At 48.2% G+C, this 24,685-nt stretch overlaps 1 protein-coding gene across 1 annotated transcript in view; it reads left to right on the forward strand.

The window, feature by feature from the left end:
* The window catches only part of Sema5b (semaphorin 5B), a 143,617-nt gene that overhangs the window by 111,046 nt on the left and 7,886 nt on the right, over nucleotides 1-24,685 (forward strand). Inside the window, exons 4-11 of the mRNA XM_021185096.3 lie at nucleotides 2,156-2,201; nucleotides 13,906-13,968; nucleotides 14,249-14,347; nucleotides 14,749-14,962; nucleotides 15,600-15,885; nucleotides 18,260-18,395; nucleotides 19,715-19,922; nucleotides 20,045-20,252. Coding sequence (XP_021040755.1) covers nucleotides 2,156-2,201; nucleotides 13,906-13,968; nucleotides 14,249-14,347; nucleotides 14,749-14,962; nucleotides 15,600-15,885; nucleotides 18,260-18,395; nucleotides 19,715-19,922; nucleotides 20,045-20,252 — 1,260 coding nt within the window. The remainder of the gene's footprint in view (nucleotides 1-2,155; nucleotides 2,202-13,905; nucleotides 13,969-14,248; nucleotides 14,348-14,748; nucleotides 14,963-15,599; nucleotides 15,886-18,259; nucleotides 18,396-19,714; nucleotides 19,923-20,044; nucleotides 20,253-24,685) is intronic.

Below are 24,685 nucleotides of genomic sequence, written 5' to 3' on the forward strand. Positions count from 1 at the left end.
CCTTGGACCTCTGGAATTCAGGCTGGGAACTGTTTTTATCCATTTATAGCCTGCCTTATTCCCTATGGGACCAGGAGCTGGGCAGAATGCTGAGATTCCCCACTCTCATCTCCCGGCCCTGAGAGCCGACTGAGACGTCGTGATGGATGATTTTCGATGGGATAAAAATGAATCAAGTGATGTGTTGTTTCCCTTAATTTGTTAGAGCTGTGAGCAGATGCCTGTGTTACCTGAGAACACAGCTGGAGCAGAGCCACAAGCTGGAGCCCATCTGTCCCTGGGCCAGGAGTATGGAGGCCAGGAAGCTCAGCCAAGGATGTAGAGAGGGGGCTGGGGAGGGGCAGCAGAGGCTTACAGCCAAGGTCATGGGCAAGGCCACCCCGCCCTAGGCCAGAGGAGAAGCTGCACTCAGCTTCTCCTGGGCCAGCAGCCAAATCACGGAGAGGAATCTCCCAGCTTAAAGTGTCCCATTCCCACCCCCTGGCTTCCTTCAGCAGGGCCCCTCCTTCCCTTTCTGGCCCAGTGTCTCCTCATTTCTTCTCAGCGGAGCTGAGGTGGCCAGGGCTTCCTAGATTAATTATTCCTAAAGAGTCCAGGAACCTGAAGAGGGATGGGCCAAAGGCAGATTGAAGAGGCAAAGAGGATGCTTTGGAAAAAACAGGCTACATCCACTTGCCATAATAAAGACTTTAAATGTGTCTCCCGGGGACCATGAGGAAGCCAGGCATGAACTAATTCCCCATTTTACAGACAGAGACACAGAGGCTCACCAGGCCCCAGCCGTCCGTGGAGCTGGGATTCCTACCTCTCTCAGCTACAGTCTAGTCTCTAAACCTGAACTCAGTCCTGCTACCCTCTGACCAAGTGGGTCTACCACCCACGTAATCCCCAAGTTCTACGTCTCACCCATCTGGCTGCAGAGTTCAAGTACCATAGTGGTGATGCTGAATTCTCAATGAGTATCTGATGGTGTCGTCATCATCATCATCATCATCATCACAATTAAGGCTATGTGCCACCGGCTGTTACATGCAAACGCTGTGCTGGCTGTGCTTGGGAGACAGTGTTCCAGGGAGAGCTGGTGGAAAAGGCAAATTCAGAGTCACTGGCTAGAGACATGGCCTATGTGGGAGGGGCCTGTCTGTGTCCCTCCAAGGGGTCTTGTGTTTTCAGATGGACAGAAACAAGCCCCATGGTGAGGAAGGGTGAGCTCGCAGACTGAACAAGGCCGTTTAGCTTGCAAATGTTAACTGACTTTATCATGATTCTAGAATCCAGTAGACTTGGTCAAAGAGGTTGGCTTTATAGACAGAGGTGAGAAGGGGCTGATAGCTGGAACACTACAAAGCAGACCAGCCATCTCAAAACTGCCTTCCCTGTAAAGTGGACCCGGGCAGGGAGATAGAAAATACTAGAATAGCCGTAGAGACCTCACATGACTTTCATTGCCTAAGACTTGAGGCAGAGAGCGCTTCACTACCATGGCAGCCCCAACTTGAAATGTGTCTCGGAAGCTTAGTTTTGCTTTAAGGATAAGCATTTGACGTGAGCATAGGTGACTCTATTTTGACCCTGCAGTCTGGTCCATTATGAAAACTTAGTCCAAAACAGTGGCCTCCTGTTAGTTTTATTTAACAGTGGAGTCCAGTAGTTCCTCCCTGGGCTTTTTGGATCAGCCAGGAGCAGCTACAGCATGAAGTCTGCAGGTTAACCCCATCTCTGACTCACTGACTCTGTGACTTGGGCCATCACACAACCCGCCTCCTGTAAAATGGATTTAGTCCAACTAGGTGCCTCTGTGTGAGCGTGGTCTGCACCCCACTTCCACAGTCCTGCCAGTGGTGGCCTTGATGGTGCTTGTCCAAATGGGATTTTGTAGCAGCAAGCAGTTAGGGAAGGGGAGGCCCCCTTTATAAGCTAGTTAGACCTTCTGGTTTTCCTGCATCCACCCTGGCTACACCCTTGGTGCCTATAGAGACTGCCAGGCTGAGCAAAAGTCCAGTGAACTAACAAAGGTGACGCTTTTTGGGCCTGGCTCACCCTAAAGCCCTGCAGAGGACAAGTTCCTGGCACCCCACAAGGCCTAGGCTGGTTGCCTTCCAGGGTCCTGCCTACAGACTCAGAGTGACTTGTGGTCTCTGTTCTGGTTTCACAGGAACTACCTCTTCAGACTCAGCCTCGCCAATGTCTCCCTCCTTCAGGTATGTTTGGGTTTCTTCCTTTCCTGTACTTTTTCTGCATTTGGAAGCTGAGCAGTGCACACAGCAGGATACCTAGCCATACCCTAGGATCCGCTGCAGGAGCCTCTGTTCTTTTTCTGATCACGGTACTAAGCCCTGGCAATTAAAGCTAACGTTGGAAGGACATGCGGAAGTGGGGTGCAGACCCCTCTCACATGGAGGCTTATAGAGGTCTCTTGCATTGTGCAGGAGAAACTAACAAGGAAAGGGAGAAGAGTTCTCAGGCTGGGATGCCCCCTCCATCCCTGAGGAGGGACTAAAGGCTTTGCCAGATGCAGAACTTTCAGGGCTAAAAATGGGACTCTACAGGGCTATCTGGGCAGTGAGTCACCCTAAGCACAAAGCCAAAGTCCACAGGAGAGTTCCAGAGTTTGGGCCCCCGAGGGAAATGGTGTCTCTGGCTCTTTTCTTGCTTGGCCTGAGAGATCCTGGTCTATCTCGCATTTTCATTGAGCTGTGATTGATTTATTATCTGCTGCCAGGAGAGGCTCCCCCAAGCATACTTCCCTAAGTGCTCCGAGAGGCTTTTTAATGGGACTCCTTGATCCAGAACAGTTATCCCAGATTGAGAAACAGATGCCAACCTATCTCTGCTGAGACCGAACATTACAGAGAAAGGACAGCCATTCTTCTTCAATGAGGGGAGGGCTTCCATCGCCCTTCCCGGGAGCTGTCTTAACGATCCGGCATTCCTTGGGCACTTACTGAATACCAGCACTGGTCTGGGAGCTTGAGGGTATTAGAGAAGCAGGGTCTTTGACTCCAGGGAAAGATGACGATGGATCCAAAAAATTCTGTTGGAGCTCGGGCGTTAATCAAGTGCTGGGCTGTGTAGTGTGGGATTTTGCAGCAGCGAGCAGTTAGGGAAGGTGAGACGGCCTTGACAAGCTAGTTTGACCTTCAGGTCTTCTTGCATCCCATCTGGCCCACACCCTCATCGACTATTGAACCTCCTGGCTGGATACCAGATGAAATATCTAAGGGCATAAAGGGTGTGCCTGTTTAAAAGGAGGGACCAGAGGAACTAGGGGAAGTTCAAAGGAAATGCCATGAACCCATGAATGTATGTATACTTTCCCCAGCCAAGCTGCTCTTCCAACACTGATAATCATGCAGTGCATATCCTCTAAAGGCCAGGTCTAGGCCTATGTATATATACTATGAGTTGAGGATGAATCATCTCACATGGATTCATGGGTTTAACCACTTGATGCCAGATTGGCGGCACTGTTTTGGGAGGTTATGGGACTTTAAAGCAGTGGCTCTCAGCCTTCCTAATGCTGCAGCCCTTTAATTAACTGTTCCTCCTGCTGTGGTGACTCCCCCCCACAACCTTAAAATTATTTTCGTTGCTACTTTCCAACTGTAATACTGATACTGCTATGAATTGTAATGTAAATGTCTAATATATAAGCTATCTGATAAGTGAGCCCCGTGAAGGGATTGTGTGATCCCAAAGGGGTCACAACCCACAAGTTAAGAACCAGTGTCTTAGGCCATGGAGCCTACCTGGTGGATATAGAGCATTTGGGCCTCGAAAGATAAAAGCACAAATCCTGATTCTGGTCCCATCTCTGTTTGCTGATCCATCAAGAAGTGAGGAGCCTCAGACATAGCTCCAGCCTCCAGGTACCCTGCGTGCCTTCCCCTCCCTCCATAGTGGACGGTACAGCTTCTGGTAATGCATCAGAAGCTTTGTAAATCCTTCTCCCTTTAAGTTGCCTGTGCCAGGTCTATGATCACAGTGATGAGTTACTACAATGTGGTGCTCTGCATTGATGCTGTAAAGGGGATTGGGGGCCCATTTCTTTGCCTGGAGGATCAGGTACATAAAAGATGGTGTAAGATTCCTTTTCCTGTAGGGCGACCGTGTGGCATGTCCCCACAGCCCAGGCTTAAGCAAGGTAGGCAAGGGTCCCAGAGTCAGCAGTCTACAAGCTACCAGCCCCAGAGGCTCACTTCTAATTGGCATCCATAGGAGACCAAGCCAAAGTGCCAAACCTGACAGGTCAGGACATGGGGGAGGCAGTTGATCCAGGGGTCTGTCCTGAGTACCCGGCAGTTGCTTTTCATTTGGCTTCCTATGATCTGCAAATGAAAGCACTGAAAAATGGCTAACAGGGGAGCTGTGAGAAAAAGGAAGGGTGGAGGTGGCCTGGAGGCAGGAGGAACCCTCCGGGGCCCAGCAGGCTCTGCAAAGCCATTGAGAGGTGTTGGCCTTTCTTTGAGCTGGAGCTCAAAGGCTGTGTTTGCAAAAGGGAGAACAGAGGGAAGAGATAGCACACAGCCCTAGGGTGTGGAACAAAGGGTAGGAGGTGAGAGGTGAGGCCTTTGGAGAGAAGGGGGTCTTCATTGATGATCTGGGGGGGAGGGGTGCTGTCCACATCTTACTGGGAAGGCGATGGAGATCCATTAATGAGTTTTAAACAGAGAAGTAACATGAATAGACTTGTCATTTAGGTCACCTGGCCCAGTACAGGGACTGGAGTCAGGGAGGAAGCAGTCACCGTGATTGTCCAGCTTGTGTCAGTGATTGTCCAGCTGAGCAATGAAGGGGATTGGATCCCGCAATAGTAGAGGGATGGAGGCCAGGAAGGGAATCTTAACATGGTGGGGTCATACGGGGCTGTGACCTCACATAACCTGAGGATCATTGGGGACACTGACTTCTAGATACAGGTGACCCTTAGAAGAGTTAGTCATGCTTGGACCGCAGGGGTGTGACATAGATTTCTGGCTTACACAGCTGGTTCCCATAAATTAGGATGGAAATAGAGCTGCCTCTAGACCCCTGGCTCCCTTAAGTGTGCCCCGGAACTGCTAGGGAACCGTTGGTGGACGCTGGTGCCTAAGAGAGTCTCATTTGATTGCTTCCGGGTACAGTCTGGATTGTACAGACTGGTGTTTTCAAGAGCTCCCATGGGATTGCAATGGGCAGCTAAATTTAGGGACCACTGCTGTAGGATGTCAAGAAAACCTCATCTGGGGTACTGCCCTGCTGGCTAGGCATCCCCCAGCCTCCTCACTAGCTGGACTGCGGGACATAAGTCATGCACCTTTTTAGATGTTCAGACTATCTAATGACTAGGGCCTGGGGTTTGGTTCATCCAGTTTAGTGTTGATGTGGTTTTAGGACAGACAGACACCATGGCACTCCCAGATCTCATGCTTGGAGTGTGTGTGTGTGTGTGTGTGTGTGTGTGTGTGTGTGTGTGTGTGTTGGGGGGGTGTGTGTGTCAGCTTCAGTGGAGTTTTCTAAAGTACCCGCAAACCAACTCCAAGATTACCCATAACCCACCGTCACCAGCACGCCTCCTACAGGTTTAACCTTAAAATTCAGCCTGTATTCTCCCTGCAGAACCAAGGAGGGACCTTGTATCGTTGTTAACTATTCTAATCACTGTCTGGCCACAAAGGTGAGCAAGGAAGTGTGAGGTTGGGGCAGACCATCCAGAGCCTCTCAGTATAGCTGGTGGCAGAGCTGGGTCTCTGGTCAGCTGTCTGGCCTGATCTGTCTGACCCCTGGCTTTGGGCTATAAGTAGCCACTTTGTCATGGAACCTGCCCCACCCTTGTGTGTTGTCCTAGGAGAAGCTTGTCCGCAGCATCCAAAGGCTGAAGATGAGCTGTACAATTACACTGACAGGAAAGGGGACACTAAGCTGCTCACTGGGCCCCAGAGTGTGATTTAAGTACATTTAAACCTCAGTGTTTTATTGATACTTTAAATAATTGACATCTGTTTAAAAGGATATCTAAATGCAAACAGTGTACGCAAACCAGTGTCCATTAAAGGGACTTCTAAGAACCTAAGCCCTATTAAACAGTTAATGTAAATGACTGTTCCTTAAGGAGAATTGAAATTCCCAGCTCCTTCCCTAGAGTCAGGTGCTACAGAGGGGGAGCAGGTATGTTATGTGCACGTGTGTGTGTGTGTGTGTGTGTGTAGGGGTAGTGGGGGCAGGGCTTGCGGATATGGGTGACCTAGGGAAATCAGGTTGGTTCAGCTGCTACAGTTATTATCAGCATAACTCAACCCGTGGTCATAGGGATCTTCAAAAAGATGGTAAGTAGTCTGCCATGCTTGGGGTTGGAAGGCCAGCATGAAGCTAGTTTGAATTCGGCAAGTAGGCACTCATAAACAACCTTCGTCGGTACAATTCCAGGGCCTAATTGCTAGAGCGTTGTGATCTTGGGTTTCCAGAAGGCTTGTAAACACAGAAATGATTATATTGGCATAGCTGCACATCAAAACATGTAATGGAGCTTTTGGAGAGGGTCTGGGCAGACAGTGGGGTGATCCCACTTCTAGGCCACCTTACATCCACCATGCCTGAGTCCAACAACCTGGAGCTGTTGGTAGTTTAGACTCTGCTCAGTGGTGATCTCAGTGCTGATACTAAGTGGTCATCTATGGTGCTGATGCTGAGTGGTCATCTATAATACCTCTGATGTCTCTGATGGGGGAGGTCACCATGTCCACACAGAGACAATTCCATTCATATCCTGACAGCTTGCCTGTTCTTCCTTATAAGCACAGAAACCACACAGCTATGCCATTACCTGAGGTCATCACCCGGGAACTTCTGGGGCAGTCCAAGTAGAAGGCATTCACTATGCCTCTGACAGCACAGTGCATTCCTTTCTCCACTCCTTTACAGAGACCCAGCAAAGGCACGTGGGAAGTTGTAATAGGTACACATCCACACAGCAGAGAATGAGCAGGAACATGTCTGTGGAAAAGAAATCCCATCTTTCTGGGAGGCGGAAGTGGATAGAAAGGTCATCCTGACTTAACAGAGTTGAAGAGCTTACAGAGCGGGATGTGCCAAGAAAGCAAGCAGATTCTCCAGAATAACCTCAGGCTGAGATGATGGGTATTATAGAATAAAGAAATCTGGAACAGGACTCTGATTAAACTTCTCTAAATGGAGAGGCTGGAACTCGGGTCTCCTCATCTATCTCCATCACCCAATAAAAGAGACTGAGATCTCCCAGCTTAGAGTCTGTAGGAAGGACGGAGGGCACTCATGAGGTATGAGCTAGAACAAAGAACTCAAGTTTAAATCTATTCACCCTACCCCACTCCAGGGCCAGAGACTGGAGGAATCGTTGCAGGAGAAACTCAATGAGTTCTAGAGTGTGATGAGATGAGGCTCCTGTGGGGAGCTTAAGAGAGAGGAACCCCATAGACACTAAGAAGTCTACCTCCAGAGGTTTACGTTCTGCTTGGTACATAGCTACAACAATTGCGCATGGAGTAAAACTGCACAGAGGCAACAGGGTAGATAGTACAATGAAGCCAGTGCGCTCAGGAGCAGCTTGGGATGTCACTCATCTGTGGTCCCCACTTCCCTGTCAGAAATCACTTGAAGCAAATCTCCAACATATCATGGCAACCGTGATTTCAGTGCACAGAGCTCGAGATGAGCACAGTGGGAAAGCCATTGCCTAGCATGGGCGAGGTTCTGGACTCCATGTCCAGCATTGTAAAAAAAATGAAGTCGAAAGAAATAAAGGAGGGAAGAGGTGAGGGGGGGAGGGAGAGAAGTCTGGGTTATACTCATCATCCCAGCAAGCTGAGGCAGAATAACCTCAAGTTCAAGGCTAGCCTGGGCACGCACACGCGCGCGCACACGCACGCACACACACACACACACACAAACCCAAAAGAGAGGCACATTTCTATAAGGATTCTTTTTAAGTGATATAAAATATTTTATATCACTAAACACCTAACATTTTCCTAATTATCTCATACAATTTCAATATAGGGGCTGGGGACATAGCTCAGCACTGGAGCTATTCCCTAGTATGTGTGAAGCTACCCCTGGGACTGTCTAAAGAAAAAAATTAAAATAATTCTATTTGAATTAGGATAGAAATACATTGCAGCTTGTTAAAATGTCTCCTAAGTCTCTTTAAACAATGTGTCTTCACTTTCTTTCTTTGTATAATTTATTTATTGGAGAAACCTGGTCATTTGTCTAATAGTTTCCTAATTTTTCTGGCTATAACCTGGTGGTATAATCTATGTCCCACTCCTGTATTATATGTACATTGATTGTTAAACTTAACAAGCTTCATCTATTTGGCAAGATTACTGCAGAGGTGTTGGTTCCTTTCCTAGGGAGGTACATAGAGTCTTTGTTCTGACTATTGATGACCATTTCCTAGATCCATCCATTCTTTAGTGCTACAATATATCGACTAGATTGCTTCTACAAAGCAAATTTCTTTGCAGTTTCATTACCCAATGATACCAAAGGCAGGGTGAGCGTTTGCTCAGTGTTTCCCACAGGCTCAGGTTAGGATATTTTGTCCTTCGGCAATGGCACTGTTTGGGCAGGTTGTGGGACCTTTAGGAGGCAGGACCTGTTGGAAGGATGAATCATTGGGCAGGCCTTTCAGTTGGCAGCTCTGCCCTCCCTCAGGTCTGTTCTCTGGTTCCGGACCCTTCCAGATGTAAGCAGCACCATGCGGCTCCATTGCTCTTCTTCTTGACAGCTGAATACAAGTTTTCCCTCCTTTCTGTTGCTTTAGCCAGGCAAGAAAAGCAATGGCATAGAATCTGCTAAGAAAGAAGAGCAATCCCTCCCCACTCCCTGACCTCTGCAGGCTTTGGATGAACTCGAAACAGAAGAATATTCGGCTGATCAACCAGAGCGAGCCATACATGCTTTCATGATTAACACATACCTGAAGATCTCTACACAGCAATAAAGTACAAATAAAAGCCCAAAGCAAGATGTTTTTATACTTTTAAACAAAGTTTATAGAGGCATGGTAGAAGAAATGGGCCCTTGAACTAGGCTCTAAACTTTTTGGCATGACCCTAAGATATATGGCAGCGTATAAAAGCTAGTTGGAGATCAGCGTTACTCCAATGAGTTATTCCCTTTAATTACTGTCCTAGTTACCCAGACTCCGGTAATGAAAGCTCCTGGGTCGGAGAGGGCTCCTTTGCTCTAAGATTCTTCATGATTTGCTGCCTGTAGGAAAAGTAAAGGCAAAGGGTTCTTTCTCAAGTGTCAACTCCTCAAGTGATTTCAACTTGAATCAATATACTTGACACACTGTGGTACGGCATGTACTGTATTCTTTCAGTATTCTGCTATTATGTACTAGTTTTCTAATGAGGAGCTGGCTTGCTGGTACCTTTCAATAGTGGGTAATCTATCTATCTATCTATCTATCTATCTATCTATCTATCTATCTATCTATCTATCTATCCATCCATCCATCTACCTATCTATCTTTTGAAACAGAGTCTCATGTATCCCAGCCTGGCCTTGAACTCACTATGTAGCCAAGGATAGCAGCTCCTGCTTCCATCTTCCAAGTGCTAGGATAGTAAATAAGCACCTCCATGCCTGGTTGATGTAATGCTTCATAAGGATCAAACCCAGGGCTTTGTGGATACTAAGCAAGCCTTCTGCCCGGTGAGCTGCTTTCCCAGCCTCTTCCATTTACTGCTATTTCAGAGTCACAGATTTACACTTGTTGATGTGTTTCAGTCCATGGTTGTTTTTATCATTCATAGCTCTCCCATCTGTCGAAGTGGGAGGTCTCTTCAAGTTGGCTTCAGGTCCTCTCTGTCCAGTTCTATTGCACTAGTGTGGCACCCTAGCATTGTAGAACAAGAAGCTGTTCTAGGCTTACTTTATGCATTTGCTGTTCTAGATGGAACTAGCCATTTCTTTAAGAAGTCTTGGTAGTTTTCAGTGGAGAATGGCTTTAAAAAAAAAAAGCTTATAAATAGCCAAAATCCATCAACTTGGGAAAGTCTTAAAGTGAAAGGGAAGACAAAAATAAACATAGAATGTAGCAAGCTGCAAGCAGCAGCAAATATAAGTGAGACATAAAACACTTTAAATTTAACTACAAACTAATTTGTACCTCCTTACATATGAAAATATTTTTATGAAGCAATAGGTTGAAAGTATGACAACTAGATCTGCAATTAGGAAAATAAGAACCGAGGAACTCAAAGATAAAGTTGAAGAAAAGTCTACCAAAATTAGGGCACTAGAGTCACAAAATGAAAAATAGGAAATGCCAGGAAACTAGATTATGTATCAAGGCATACTGACCAACTGTAGATTGGTTTAACACACGTTCCAAAACAGAAAGAAAAGGCTCAGGAAGAAAGGACAAAATGGCATAAGAGAATTTGCTAAGACTGAGGCCAAGTCTTCAAATCAAAAGTTAACCAAGTTCTCAAAAGTGACCCCTTCATCAAATTAAAATCTTGGTTGCTATTTAAAACAAACAAACAAAACAAGACAAAACAAAAAGCATAAACTTTCAGAGACTAAAGAAAACAAAATGGGGTTCTTCTGAAAGATGGGGAGGAAGGATGACACCAGAGTCTCCAAGAGTGATCCCAGAATGGAGAAGACAATGGATAAATGTTTATAAAACTGGGTGAACGTCATTGTCAACCTAGAATTCTGTATGAAACAATCAGTATTGAGAAAGAATAAATCAGATATAGATGAACTTTAAAAATCAGTCCACAATGCTCCTTAAAAAGATGCTGAAAATGTACGTGTGCACCACTAAAAGAAACAGTTCAATCAAGGCAATATGGCTTCCAGAAGCAGAGAGGCAAGTCTCTAGATTTAGCCTGCAGGGGGCCCCACAAGTGACAGGGCCACTGGCAGCTTGGGGTACGAAGATGAACAAGGGAAGGAATAGATTATTGGAGTCCCTTGTGCACACAGTTAGAAAATGATATGGAAAAAGATTTCTTTGGGGGAAAATCAATGGAAAAGGTTGTTTGAGAAGGGAAATGGCCTCCGATTATGCATATTGGATTGACTTTAAGATAATCATTTTCACAGTTTAATGCGTCTGAAATCGGTCTCACACTGGACAACGTCTTGCAGTCACTATTGGCAAGACTTTGGTCCTGATGCTGTAGCATTATTCATGCTGTTCTGACTGGACAACAGTCACCCGTTTTAACATGCGATGGTCATTTTAAGATCATGAAAGGGAGAAAGATGAGTGTGGATTGGTCAGTCAGAAGACCCATGGACACCTTCTGAGATCAAGAGAGAACTGAGTCCAAACTTGTAGAACAGGATCAGTGGCTTGGAAGAGAGTACCACAGACCAGAGCAAAGTGCTCTGAGAATTCCCTCCTTGCTGACACCTACCTGGGTAGTTCAGGGGTGACATTCTCTATAAAAGAAAAGCAACAAGATGAATACCAACTGCTCCAATCAGAAAGGGATTTGGAAGAGATGTGGCCCGAGTGTAAGAAGGTTAAAGACACTTAGATTTACTGACATTTTCTTCTTCTTCTTTCTCATGCATAAGATCAATATGGGGCAGAAATACATTTGTATAAGAGCATTTCCAATAAGTTTACATTAAAAATTCAGGTGATGAAAGAGTTGAGTGACAACCCATTTTCTTTTTCCATGGTTTGTGTCACAAGCCAGTGACTGACAGTCAGGGGACTTTGAGGCGCTAGCTGGTGGAAGGGGAGAGGTTTTGTGTATTTACAACAATGTGAATAATCAGTGTTGGATCTTAATTAAAATATGAATCATATATTTGGGTGGAAGGGAGTTGTAGGTGTTCTCTGGGCTGGGGTAAAATGGAGATAGACACATAGGAAAGCTTTTTCCTGTCTAAAGCTGAGTGTGAGGTGGAGTGTGTGTGTGTGTGTGTGTGTGTGTGTGTGTGTGTGTGTGTGTACACCTTGGGGTATAGGTAGCAAACAGCTTCACCTAGGAAGTGGTTGTTGTAGGTAAGGGTTGCTAGGGGATTTGTTCCATCCATAATCATCTTTTATGTTTTTAAAAAATGTGTGTTATTTTGATAAAATAATTGTCCAATACAAATAACTCCAGAAAGCTCATCCTGTGCTGCTATCATTATAAACATGCTTATTCTCTGATCTATATGGTGTACATTGGGTTGCATGGAATCTGCTTCCTGTGACAGAAGTGAAGGCTCCTTGGCACCTGGATTAGTGGTCTGCATTGTTCCTTGCTAACTCTGTGACCTTGATCAGAGGGTTCAACCTCACTGGCTTTAGTTCTCTCCCTCTCAACTGAAGGTTACAGAGAGCACGACCCTCACAAATGTCTGTGTTATGGTGACGTCCCCCCTAAGAACAGGCTGGCCCCTTCAGTGTGCCCTAACCCCTAAGAACTCTTTTTTTAAAGGTTTTATTTGTATCTTTTTTCAAGATTTATTTATTTATTATATATAAGTACATTGTAGCTGTCTTCAGACACCCCAGTAGAGGGCATCAGATCTCATTACAGATGGTTGAGAGCCACCATGTGGTTGCTGGGAATTGAACTCAGGACCTTTGGAAGAGCAGTCAGTGCTCTTAACCACTGAGCCATCTCTCCAGCCCCAAGAACTCTTATATATCCTCTTCTCTCTTCTAAAGCCCAACCTGGGACCTAATGGGTCCTGAGATTAACAATGCTTACCCACTTCCATCCAGATGAACCCTGACCCTAAAGGTCATCTGCCCTTCTTTAAAGTTGAGGAGAAGCAGGTCTGAGCTCCAGAGTTGTCCAGAGGGATTGACCCAGCATGCTTACTGAAGGCCAGCTCCTGGATGCAAGGGTCTAGATGTGTCAGACTCTTTGCTCTAAGCAGCCATGCTTCTGTAGAAATGAGTGTGCTGGTCTGAAACGCAAAGACATCCCTGTGACTCCCTCCTTGTTCCCTGCTTCCTATCATCTAGCAAAACAGCTGTGTGGGGAATTAAAGCAGAGTGTGTTGTTGAGAAGGTGGAGAGAGACAGAGACAGAGACACAGAGAGAGACACAGAGAGAGAGAGAGAGAGAGAGAGAGAGAGAGAGAGAGAGAGAGAGAGAGAGAGAGAAGAAGAAGAGGAGGAGGAGGAGGAGGAGGAGGAGGAGGAGGAGGAAGAAGAAGAAGAAGAAGAAGAAGAAGAAGAAGAAGAAGAAGAAGAAGAAGAAGAAGAAGAAGAAGAAGAAGAAGAAGAAGAAGAAGAAGAAGAAGAAGAAGGAAAGACTTCGTGAGAGGAGCAGCTGAGGCACGAAGTCTTCACCCTGGAGTCAGTGGGGTAAAGGGCACAAACACACCCACATAGCCTATGACATGGGAAATGAAGACTCCTACCCATGGTCTACCACACATCTTAAATGGTCACCAAGAACCTCAGTGTATACAGAGATTGAGGGACAAAAATAAATTGTTGCAGGGGTTTTAGTGGGAAAATTACAACTCCTATTTCTAAGCTTTACACAGTCTTGCCTTCAGAAAGAGACGCCCCGGTCAGCCTCCCACTCTTTTGAGGGACCTCGAGAAGGCACATTCCTGTCCCCCACCAAGACCTGGGTGGTCTTAAAACACTTCTTGGCCAATTGCAGCTTCATAGCTGATCTTGGAGCAGTTCCTGGAAAGCTGTGTGGGGCTAATGAAGTTTATTTAGTTAAAAGCAGGTCCCCTAGGTGTCCCCATTGTAATCAGGCAGAGAAATGTTAGGTGGAGGGACCACCCACTAGTTAAAGGCCTCTGGGTGAATCTCTGACCTCAGATGCTGGGAGAGAAAGTCTGAATCTTCAGGCTTCCAAGACCTTTTCAGCTTCCTGTCCTCCGCCCGACCCTGGCTGCCATATGCCTTAATGAGCAATGTTGGAGAGCGCACCTCTGTTCCTCCCACAGGCTACAGAGTGGGCCTCCAGTGAGGACACGCGCCGCTCCTGCCAGAGCAAAGGGAAGACGGAGGTACATGCCGGTGGCATGGGGGGGGGGGGGCTCTGCTGGAAGCTTATGGTCAGGAGATCTTGGGGAATCCTTGCGAGCATGGGGTCGCTTGCCCCAGAAGCCTGGGGTGAGGGTAAAGGGAGTCAATGGAGACAATGAGCTGGACCTCAGAGAGAACTGATCCAGTGTGGGGATGTTGTAGGACATTCAGTGGCATCTGCGATGCACCTGTAGGAGGCAAACACGCCCGGAGCCACACCGGCAGTGCTGCCGTCCTCTACTATTTTCCTTCCCACCTCAGGAGGAGTGTCAGAACTATGTACGAGTCCTGATTGTTTCCGGCCGGAAGGTGTTCATGTGCGGTACCAATGCCTTTTCCCCAGTGTGCTCCAGCAGACAGGTGGGCCGTCGGGAGGGGGAGGGAAAGGGGGCTGTCAGGGCATGGTGTCTTCCCCGGGCACACAGTCTTGGAGTGGGGAATGACAAACGTAGCAGGATGGGTGGAGAATGTATCTCGGTGTTATATTGGGACAAACATAAAACAATTCCTTCTTCATCTGAATTTCAAATTAAACCTCTCTTCAGTATTTTCTTCATTGGTCTTACTCGAAATGTCCATCTGGGGTTCAGTGGACGCTCCTGAAGGACCTCACCCTTTGTAATGACCACGAGATCGCAGGGTGGCAGTGCCGGGGGGTTCTTGAGAATGGGAAGTGGGGCACAGAAACCAAGGGTCCCCGTTGGAAACCCCAGATGGCCCCAGGAGCCCAGGGGAAAGCTCTCTTCTCCCACCATCTCCAGGTAGGGAACCTCAGCCGGACTATTGAGAAGATCAACGGTGTGGCCCGCTGCCCCTATGACCCACGCCACAACTCTACAGCCGTCATCTCCTCCCAGGGGGAGCTCTATGCAGCCACAGTCATTGACTTCTCTGGTCGGGACCCAGTCATCTACCGCAGCCTGGGCAGTGGGCCACCGCTTCGCACTGCCCAGTATAACTCCAAATGGCTCAATGGTAAGGTGGCCCAGGTCTGGGGCGGGGCTGTCCTGCCTTCCAAAGCCCATTGGCCTTTCCAGTCTCAGTTGCTTCATCCATAAAGTGGATAGGACAGGGAAGATGTTTGCCCAAAGACCAAGAGACACTGGAGTTGAGGCCCAGATATCCTTAGGACCCAGAACAGACAAAGGGCAGGCTATTAGGGGAGAGAGTTGAAATTGCATATTGTAGTGGTTATGGAAAAAGAAAAATTAGGAAAAAAAACAGAGGAAGACAGGATGAACATTCTTCCTCTGGAGGATGAATCTATTTCTTTATTAACAAGTTGCATGGCCTTCAGCATGTGCGGAGCCTCTCTGTAACAAGCATGGTGTTCTCATCTGTAATACACAGTAGTGATAGGGCTTGCTTTATAAAGTGTAGTGAGGGTTAAGTGGGTGAACCAATAAAGTTCTTATGGTAGTGTATTTTATCCAGTGAAGCAACACGGTTAGCAATAACATTATTAATAAATATGGGAGCTTCATTTTACAGTGGAAGCAAGAGCAGGCTTACTTAGAGCCCGGGTCAGCAAGGAGGGGTTTAAGATTCCCACCAAAGAACACTTACACAGTCGAGTCCTTCCTAGTGGGCCGTCTTCTTTCCATCCTCACAGAGCCAAATTTTGTGGCAGCCTTTGACATCGGGTTGTTTGCATATTTCTTCCTTCGGGAGAATGCGGTGGAGCATGATTGTGGGCGCACTGTGTACTCTCGGGTGGCCCGGGTGTGCAAGAATGATGTAGGCGGACGTTTCCTGCTGGAGGACACGTGGACCACATTCATGAAGGCCCGGCTCAACTGCTCCCGCCCGGGAGAGGTCCCCTTCTACTATAATGAGCTGCAGAGTGCCTTCCATCTGCCCGAGCAGGACCTCATCTATGGCGTCTTCACCACTAACGTGTGAGTGGCCCCACCTTCGGCTACCTGGCTTCCCTGTCAGTCCAGGGCTCACCCTGCCTAGCCTGGCAGCCTAGTGGGCTCAGCAGATCCTTTCTCAGAGTCTGGTGTCTTCATCCATAAAGCACAGATCTCCTTGCTCCTGCGGCTGGTCATCTGAAGCTTACCACCTCTGGAGTGCTTTGAGTTTCTGGGAAGGGCAGGCCCAGGGGAGGGGAGCTGCCTGGTGGCTCATAAAGGACAGAGCATCCCTGCCTGGGGTGAATGGGTGGCGGCCTCAGGCAGGGATGCTCTATGGTCCCTTTCAGCCTAAGTGCAACAGCAGTATAGGAGTCCTCTGTCACCTTCCTCTACACCACCCTGCTACAGCCAAACCTGCAAATTAGCATTTGGCAGCCCTGTTGTTTCCTTCGATATGAGGATGAGCAACCTTCCCAGGGATGTCAGACTCTGTTCCGCTGCCCCTCCACATAGAGGCGAACAAATCAAGGGAAATTTTTCATGTTAGAAGTGATGAATGGGCACCATTGAGACCGAGGAAGGCCTTTGCAGTAGGGAATGCTGTGCAGTGCATTGTGTAAGGACAGCAGGAGCTTGTGAGTGATTCCAGGTAGCAGGCACTGGATGCTCCCACGTCATCTACAGAAAGGACAGTCTGAGGGGACAGGCAAGGATGTGGGTGAGACTGGCCAGTAGCAATAGAGAGGTCATCCTGGCCAGGGGACAAACACTCAACACAGTTCACACAGGCCATGGGCTGAAAGCCTGCTGGCCATGACTAAGGTTGGCTAGCTCTTAATGTAGGAGGGTGGTTTTCTGCAAGACCTGGAGAGACATCAAGGGAAAAAAATGACAATATCAGTCTAGACTATAAACCATTTATCTATTGTGTAACCCCTCCATGCCAGGTGCTTTTCCTGGGGTGAGGGTGGGCAGCAGTGAGCAAAAACATTCATGGCTCTGCCATTAAGGGGGGGTGACAGTCTAGAGGGGGCAGGGCTATTTTAAGCAATCTTGGTAACTCCTACAAAGGGAGAAAGCAGGGTGTAGGGTAGAGATCACAGGAGCCTTCCCATAGGAAGGATCTGAAGGACATTTCAACCCCCATGTGATAACTTATGCAAAGCTTGGAATTTAAAAAAAAAATGCCCTGTGGCTGGAGAGGTGGCTCAGGGGTTAAGAACACTAGCTGTTCTTCCAAAGGACTGGGTTCAATTCCCAACACCCACATGGCAGCTCACAACTGTCTGTAACTCAACTCCAAGTGATTTGATACCCTCACATACATGCAGGCAAAATACCAGTGCACATTAAAAAAATTTTAAATGTCCCATGCATTTTAAAGAAGGCCATATGACAGGAGCATTGAATCGAAGAAGGGAAAGATGGGAGAGACGTTAAAGAGTAAGGCTGGGAAGGCTGTGTCCCAAAGACCTTGTAAACTGCTCTTAGGGTTTTGGTCTTTACCCCTGTGGACAAGTTAACATTACTGAGGGATTTGATAAAAAGACCAGTGAGCAGCTTGGTGTGAGTTTGGGGACTTTCACTCTGGCTGCTTTGTGCAGAGTGGATTAGGAGTCTATCCAGGCTGCAGGGAGACCAACAGAAGGACAGGGCAGCATCCAGGGATACTGGGGAGGGGGGAACTGGGCATGGGGTTGGGGGTGGAGCTGGGCACCGGGAGGGGAACGGCATGGAGCTGGGACCAGGCAGAGGGAGAGGATAATAGACACATTTGGGAGAAGAACCAATGCAGGGACTTAGAGTGGACACGTGGGTGTGACAATGCTGTGCCTGTGGGCTGCTCACTCCACATCCATAGAGACCCATGCTTCTGAGCCTGGAAGGGTTGTAGAGATCATCTGCTTCTGTGAGTTGCAGGCTGCAGCATAAGCCAGTGGTCTGCTAACTCTCTATTTGCTACATATATGCATACATCAGAATAGATTGAAATCAAATACCACAAGTATAACATATTTCACTTGCGCAGTATTGTTTCATGAAACTTCAGTGTAGGTGTATTTTTTCATATTTTTGGTTGTGAGCCTAGCCTCTAATGGCTGAGTCATCTCTCCAGCCTTCAGATGTATTTCTTAATGTGGGCCATTGAGTGTGTTCTACCTCTTTTTTGAATAAGGGAAGAGGGTGAGGTAGTAGTATGGTGTGTGTGTGTGTTGGGGGGTGTATTGGGGGATGATGCTCCAGTGCTTCTTGCCAGTGAGCTCTTCCTGCAGTGCGGTGGGTTCATCCTAGAGCCACTTCCTGACCTAGGGAATGAGGAGTGGGGATATGCTGAGGGGCTTCAGAGGAGAGTGTCTGGCCCAGGAAAGCTAATTCGGGAAGGAAGGACCATATTCCTCCACCTCTTGCCTTTTAGAAACAGCATTGCGGCTTCTGCTGTCTGCGCCTTCAACCTCAGTGCCATCTCCAAGGCTTTCAATGGCCCATTTCGTTACCAGGAAAACCCCAGGGCTGCCTGGCTCCCAATTGCCAATCCCATCCCCAATTTCCAGGTACAGCTTCTCCTCCTTTGCCCCTCCCCCGCCCCCCACTACCAACCCACAAGCTGACTCTTAACTGCTCAGCACAGGCTAACTCTAGCCTGCTCCTGTTGTTCTAGGCTTGTCTTTGGTGAGTCAATGATAGGTCCCCCCAGAGGATAGTAAATCCTCAGACTGCTATTGAGGAGATAGGGAAGAAGCAGAGCTAGAGAAGCTACTTGGTTATCTCTGTCATTGAACCCACATGCCCAGAGGGTCAGGGACCTCAACAATACAAAGTAGGAGAGGCCAGGAGAACACTACACAGGTAAATTGTGTTGTGGCCAGACCTTGGATGTTTTATCTGGGGATCATTCAGACTATGTGCAATGTGGGAACTAATGTCTGTAGGAACCCTGGATGCAGGTAATAGTGAGTAGTACCCATCCTGTGACAGGAAGGAAAGCATTAAAGGACTGATGGCAGAGTTATTTATTTATTTATTTATTTATTTATTTATTTATTTATTTCTTCATTCATTTATTTATTTTTGAGGAAGGTCTCACTGTCTTGCCCCTGGCTGACCTGGAACTCACTTTGTAGACCAGGCTGGCTCTGAACTCACAGAGTTCTCTTGCATCTACATCCTGGATGTGCGGGCCACCATGCCCAGCCTAAATGGCTGACTTTCCTGTCCTTCCAACTGCCAGCTCCAGGGGTGATGTAGCCTCAGCTCAGGCTCGTCAGTCCAGCAATGCTGAGCCACATGCAGCCCATCTCTGTGATGTTGGGCAGCTCATCCTACTCCCTTGATCCTTTTACTCCATTTTTAGAATTAAGGACAGGACTGTACTTCACCATACCATACTATACTAGATCCCTTCTAGATTTGTGCAAAGGTTGTTGTGATGCCCAATAAAAGGTGACTGTCTTTAGACTAGAAGGCACAAACTTGGAGCTGGTAAGGGTGTCGGAAAAAAAAAAAAAAACCAAACAGCTTGGCCCTCTGTGAGGGTGGGCATATACGAAGCAGCTTAAAATTACTGGACCCTGTACACATTCAAATGATCTGTCTGGACCAGACCCCTTTGCCCTCCTTCCCTCTTCCCCAAGCCCTCCTTCCCTCTTCCCCAATCCTAGTAGGTCTCTTCTCCATCTTCCCAGCCTCAGTTTCTCCTAGTTTTAAAAAGACTCATCCTTTCTTATAAAAGATTCAGGGACCAGATAGAATGCTGGGGACAAGGAGTGTTGGAGAATTAGTGTCTACCCAAGGTCCCCATGGGTGGGAAGGAGACCATGACAGTTCCCACAGTGTGGGGACTGGGCACCAGTGACTCGGTTTCCTGTGGCAGTGTGGCACTCTGCCGGAGACTGGCCCCAACGAGAACCTCACGGAGCGCAGCCTGCAGGACGCACAGCGGCTCTTCCTGATGAGCGAAGCTGTGCAGCCGGTGACACCAGAGCCCTGTGTCACCCAGGACAGCGTCCGCTTCTCACATCTCGTGGTAGACCTTGTGCAAGCTAAGGACACGCTCTATCACGTACTCTACATAGGCACTGGTGAGCCGGCCAGGACTCGCCTGAGCTGCAGATGGAGAAGTGGTTGAGGCTGGGAGGGAAAGCGGCTGTAAGAAGCCATGGCTTCAAGGCTGCTTTCCTTTGCCCCCCCCCCCCCCCCCCAGAGTCGGGTACCATCCTGAAAGCACTGTCCACGGCCAGCCGCAGCCTCCGTGGCTGCTACCTGGAGGAGCTGCACGTGCTGCCTCCTGGGCGCCTTGAACCTCTGCGGAGCCTGCGCATCCTGCACAGCGCGCGTGCGCTCTTCGTGGGATTGAGCGACAGGGTGCTGCGGGTCCCACTGGAGAGGTGTTCGGCCTACCATAGCCAGGGGTAAGCTGAGGCAAGAGGACAGGAGGAGGGCCCCAGTTGGTCTGTGGCGGGGGTGGGGGTGGTGGCGATCCCTCCAATCATGTTTCAGAGCCACTTTCCCTCACATCCCTGCGGGTCACCAGTTGAGTGGTACCTTTGGATAAGTCACTTAACCTCAGAAACACTGGTTTCCTGGGCCCCGAAACATCTTGGAAGGGTTTTATAATTGTTAATCAGCACTTACCACTGCCCGAGGGAGCCATGCATTTAGTGGATGGTGGTGGCTGTTATTTTGTGGACACCCTCGTCATTCTGGCCTGCCAGCCATCTCTAGCTCACTTGATTTGTTCTCAGGCCCTTTAGTTCAGAGAGAGAGAGAGAGAGAGAGACTGTTGCCTTTGAAACCACAGCACTTCTTACCCAGATGTGGGGCGGGGGGGGGGGCAGCCCCCAAATCTTCACCTTCCTTGGAGGCAGACCAGCCAGATAAGGCAGCCAGGTTGAAGAACTACAATATCCCATTGCTTTCCGTCCATAGGCTTTAAGCAGAGTCACAAATTTGGCAGCAGTGACACCAGTATTTAAGGGGAGAAGCCAAGGCCAAATGGAACCGTGTCCCAAACTCCCAGCCTTCGAGGCTGCCCTGGCTGCATGATCATCAGAACAGCCACGTGAACTCTGTGGCCTTTGCAACAGAGTTCTCCTGGCTGTGCCATCTGTCCTTGGGATTTGGGAGACAAATGGGCTTCGTGCTGCCAAGGGTTGCTCTCTGAGAACACTAGGAGCTTGGACAGAGGCCTGCAGACAGGGGAGGAGGAAGGATGGATAGGTGCTGGAGGCTGCTAATGATGGGCAGTCACTAGAGCCCCTCTCGGCCTCCACACATGGTTCCGTCAAAGTGACACACGTTTACAAAGCCCTGCTGTGCATAGGTTACCTTGCAGAGCTGGTGGTATGAGAGGAGGCTTGTGGTGCGGGCCTCAATAACTACAGCCGTCCACTGCAAATCTGGCTAGGGAAGAGAGAAACCCTGGCCTGGATCTGCCATGCAGGGAAAGGCAGGAAGGTGTCTTGGTAGGGTATAGATTGAATTAGACATGAACGGGACCCACCTCGGCTCCACTCTCCATGAGCTGCATGGTCTTAAGCAGACTATGTGACCATTTGAACTTCAGTTCTCTTGCCAGGGACTGGAGGATTTGGCACAGTGATGTTTAATTTTGGCAGAAGTGTAAAGGTCAGACCTGGTACTCATGAAGAGCCTAGGCTTGCAAGTCATAAAGGGTAGACAGCATCTTTATTCCTTTTGGTCTCTGAGGTTGCTTTCAGGAGGCTCCAGCCTCCTGGGCCCTTTGGCCTCTGAATCTATGACACCAACTACAGACAGCTCTTTCTGGTCAGAAAGCAGTGGCTACCTGCTGATAGCATTATCTTTGTTTCTGCATTCTCTTTAAACACTTTTGTTGCTACAAACTTTTAACACATGCCTTATTCTCCAAGAGGTTATAAAGCCTTAATGGGAAACCCAGCAGGGCAGTGGTGGCACATGCCTTTAATTCCAGCACTTGGGGGGCAAAAGCAGGCAGATTTCTGAGTTTGAGGTCAGCCTGGTCTACAGAGTGAGTTCTAGGACAGCCAGGGCTACACAGAGAAACCCTGTCTTGGGGGGGGGGGGGAGGAAAACCCAGTGTAGTGTCACAGTATTTTTTATACTTCACTACTCAATCCCACCCAGCACAGGGTGACCTTGTGCCCCGGGGCTGATGCTTCAGTTACCTGTTTGGTCTAAGAGACTGGTGCAGGAGAGGCATAGGGAATGGAGCAGCTGAGAAGGCCAAAGGAGGATTCTGACCTGAATCATAGTGGTAGAGCTAGAGTCTCAGACTATCCAGACAGGCGCTCTATAGGGCAGATCAGAGTGCAGTCAGTAGCCTTGTCAGGAGGCACATGGACATCTGTGGTGGGTTAATGTGACTCCATCCTTCTGCAAAGCCATGGATCTGCAGTGCGATGAGAGGAGAGCAAGGGGCAGGGACATGTCCCCACTCACAAAGAGTGTTCCCAGTGTGCTGCCATCTGCAGGGTAGCAGAAGGTCAACTTGGAGTCTTGTTTCCTGGGTTTGGTTTATAAGCTGCTGAAGTGCACAGTGGAAATGCTATTCATGAAGCTACAGGTGGGGACCCTCCACACATGCGCCATGGCAAGAGCATGCCTGCCCCCTACATTAAATACATAATAAAGAAAGAAATGTAATTTAAAAATACTAGGTAGGTCCAAAACCTAGAGAGTGAAAAATCATATTATCAGAAAGTTAATAAACTGAGAGAAGCAGGGGTATGCAGCCAACAGGCTTGTCACAGAGCCAAGTGGCAACTACGGCATTTCAGAATTAATGCTGCTGGGGCGGGTGGGAGAGGCTTCGTTAGGGTCTAGGCATTTCATGTTTGTCCCCGTTCCTTCCAAAGTTGGCAGGAAGATCAAAGTGGGTAAACAGAGACACCACCAGCCTCCTCATCTACCCAGCATCCGGAAGCTTGCCTCTACCTTTTTTAATTAGAGCAATCTCATTTCCACAATGCATAACCAATACTCTGGCTTGGCCAGAAAGGAACTAAGAGCTAAGATGCTCAATGCATGAGTCTGCCCTTTCCTTCTTCCAGTAGACCTTTCCCCTCAACCCTAACTCACTCATCTTCTGCACCCCACTCCCACCCCCATGAGTTCAGGATTAGGCCCAGGCTCAGCTGCATCTCTTTCCAACCAGATCCTTGTTCTGGGCAGACTTAAGTAATTCTCACATGCTCAAAAGCCCCATGGTGCTGTTTCTACCCTGGACAGCTCCACCCACCCCTAATGGCTGTGGGGAGCTAGGATCCTCTAGTTCACAATGCCCACCATCCATCTCTGTCTTACTTGTGAGCCTGTGGAATAAACCTGTTCCCTTTTGCAATAGCTGCTTGAGATGCTACAGTTAAAAAAAAAAGACACGGTGATACATTATTGGCCTGATGGCTCCTTTCGTGAAAGAACTCTAAATTCCTACCACTTTCTGTAGTGACAGGCACTCTCCTGCTCTTTAGCATGGGGCTCTCATTTTCTAAAGCATGGTCCTTACTCTGTCAGCTTTGAAGTGCCCGTTAGCCCAAAGGCAGTGAGTGTGGACTCAGCTGAGGAGTCCCTTTAGTTACTAGCAGCAGTGGCTGGCAGCAGCAGCAACAGCAACAGGAGGAGGCACTGGCCCTGGAGAGGGGAGTCTCAAATGCCTCTCAGACCATCAGTGTGGGCTATCTGTAAAGGATCTGGTCTCCTCCTCCTCCTCTTCCTCTTCCTTCTCTCTAAACCTTAACTGGAAAAGCAGAGAATATGAGAGGACCTGGGGCAAGAAAAGCAGGGCCAGTTTCTACTTTGTCTTCCTCCCTTGTGCCCCTACTCTTTCAGGACTGGAGGTAGGGGAAACAAGATCCCACTTGACTTGGGACCTTAACAGACATGGCCCTGGGACAGAAGAAGTTTTCAACCATAATTATTCACCAGAGCTTGAAAATTCTAACTCCTCAACTTCTAGTCCCATAGGTCCAAATGTTAGAAGGCGTTTTGTTCTGTTTGCTTAAGCATTTCAAAAGATGCCCTAGAAAGTAGGATTTGCACTCAAGACTGGAAGCTACTGCTTTAGGCTCAGCAAGGCTCTGGGAGAAACAGGACGGTGAGGCACACGGGGTTCCCCCAGAATCTTCTGCTTTAGTCTTCCATAAGCTGGTTCAAAATGTCCATCCTTAGCATTCTCTCTGCTAGCACACATTTGTTTTGGTTAAGTTTAATTTTATTTGGGGGTTTTCAGGGTGTTTGTCAGCAATGCACTTGTCTCACAAACATGAGAATCTAAGCTCAACATCTGACACCCACATAAAAATGCCTGGTGCAGTGACTGCCACTTGTAATCCTGTCACTAAGGTGGCTCAGGGGCCAGCAGTGCAGCTTCATTGGTGAGCTTTACATCACAGTAAGAGACCATGTCTTAAAGGAGATGGACATGTGACACCCAAGGTTGTCCTCCAGCCTCCACATGCGAGTGTGCATGCTGTGTGCGCACATACACAGAGAATCTTAATTGTCATAATCTGAGTCCAGGCTCTGTTGAGTTCTGACTGCTTGAACTTGCTTCTTCTTGAGCCAACTCGGAGCTTGTGGGCATTGTCTCAAAGCCATAGGTTGCCGGTATTTCTTGTGCACTTGGGTTATTTTGAACCCCACAGTGTCCAGTTTGGTAGATTCTGCTTGTGAAAAAAATCCTCAAATCAAACTGATGGTTGGATTTGATATGAGTGTACTTATGCTATAAAATATATAAATGCTGTTTTCAGGTGAGTGAAGAGGAACCTGAGTCACTCGCCACAGACATGGGAGTGCTCTGGATTCCCAGGAAGGCCACAGGGTGCTCAGTGGGGTCCAGTCA

Source organism: Mus caroli, unplaced genomic scaffold (genome assembly GCF_978045245.1).
Source record: "Mus caroli unplaced genomic scaffold, Mus_caroli_1 scaffold_17, whole genome shotgun sequence".
NCBI lineage: Eukaryota > Metazoa > Chordata > Mammalia > Rodentia > Muridae > Mus > Mus caroli.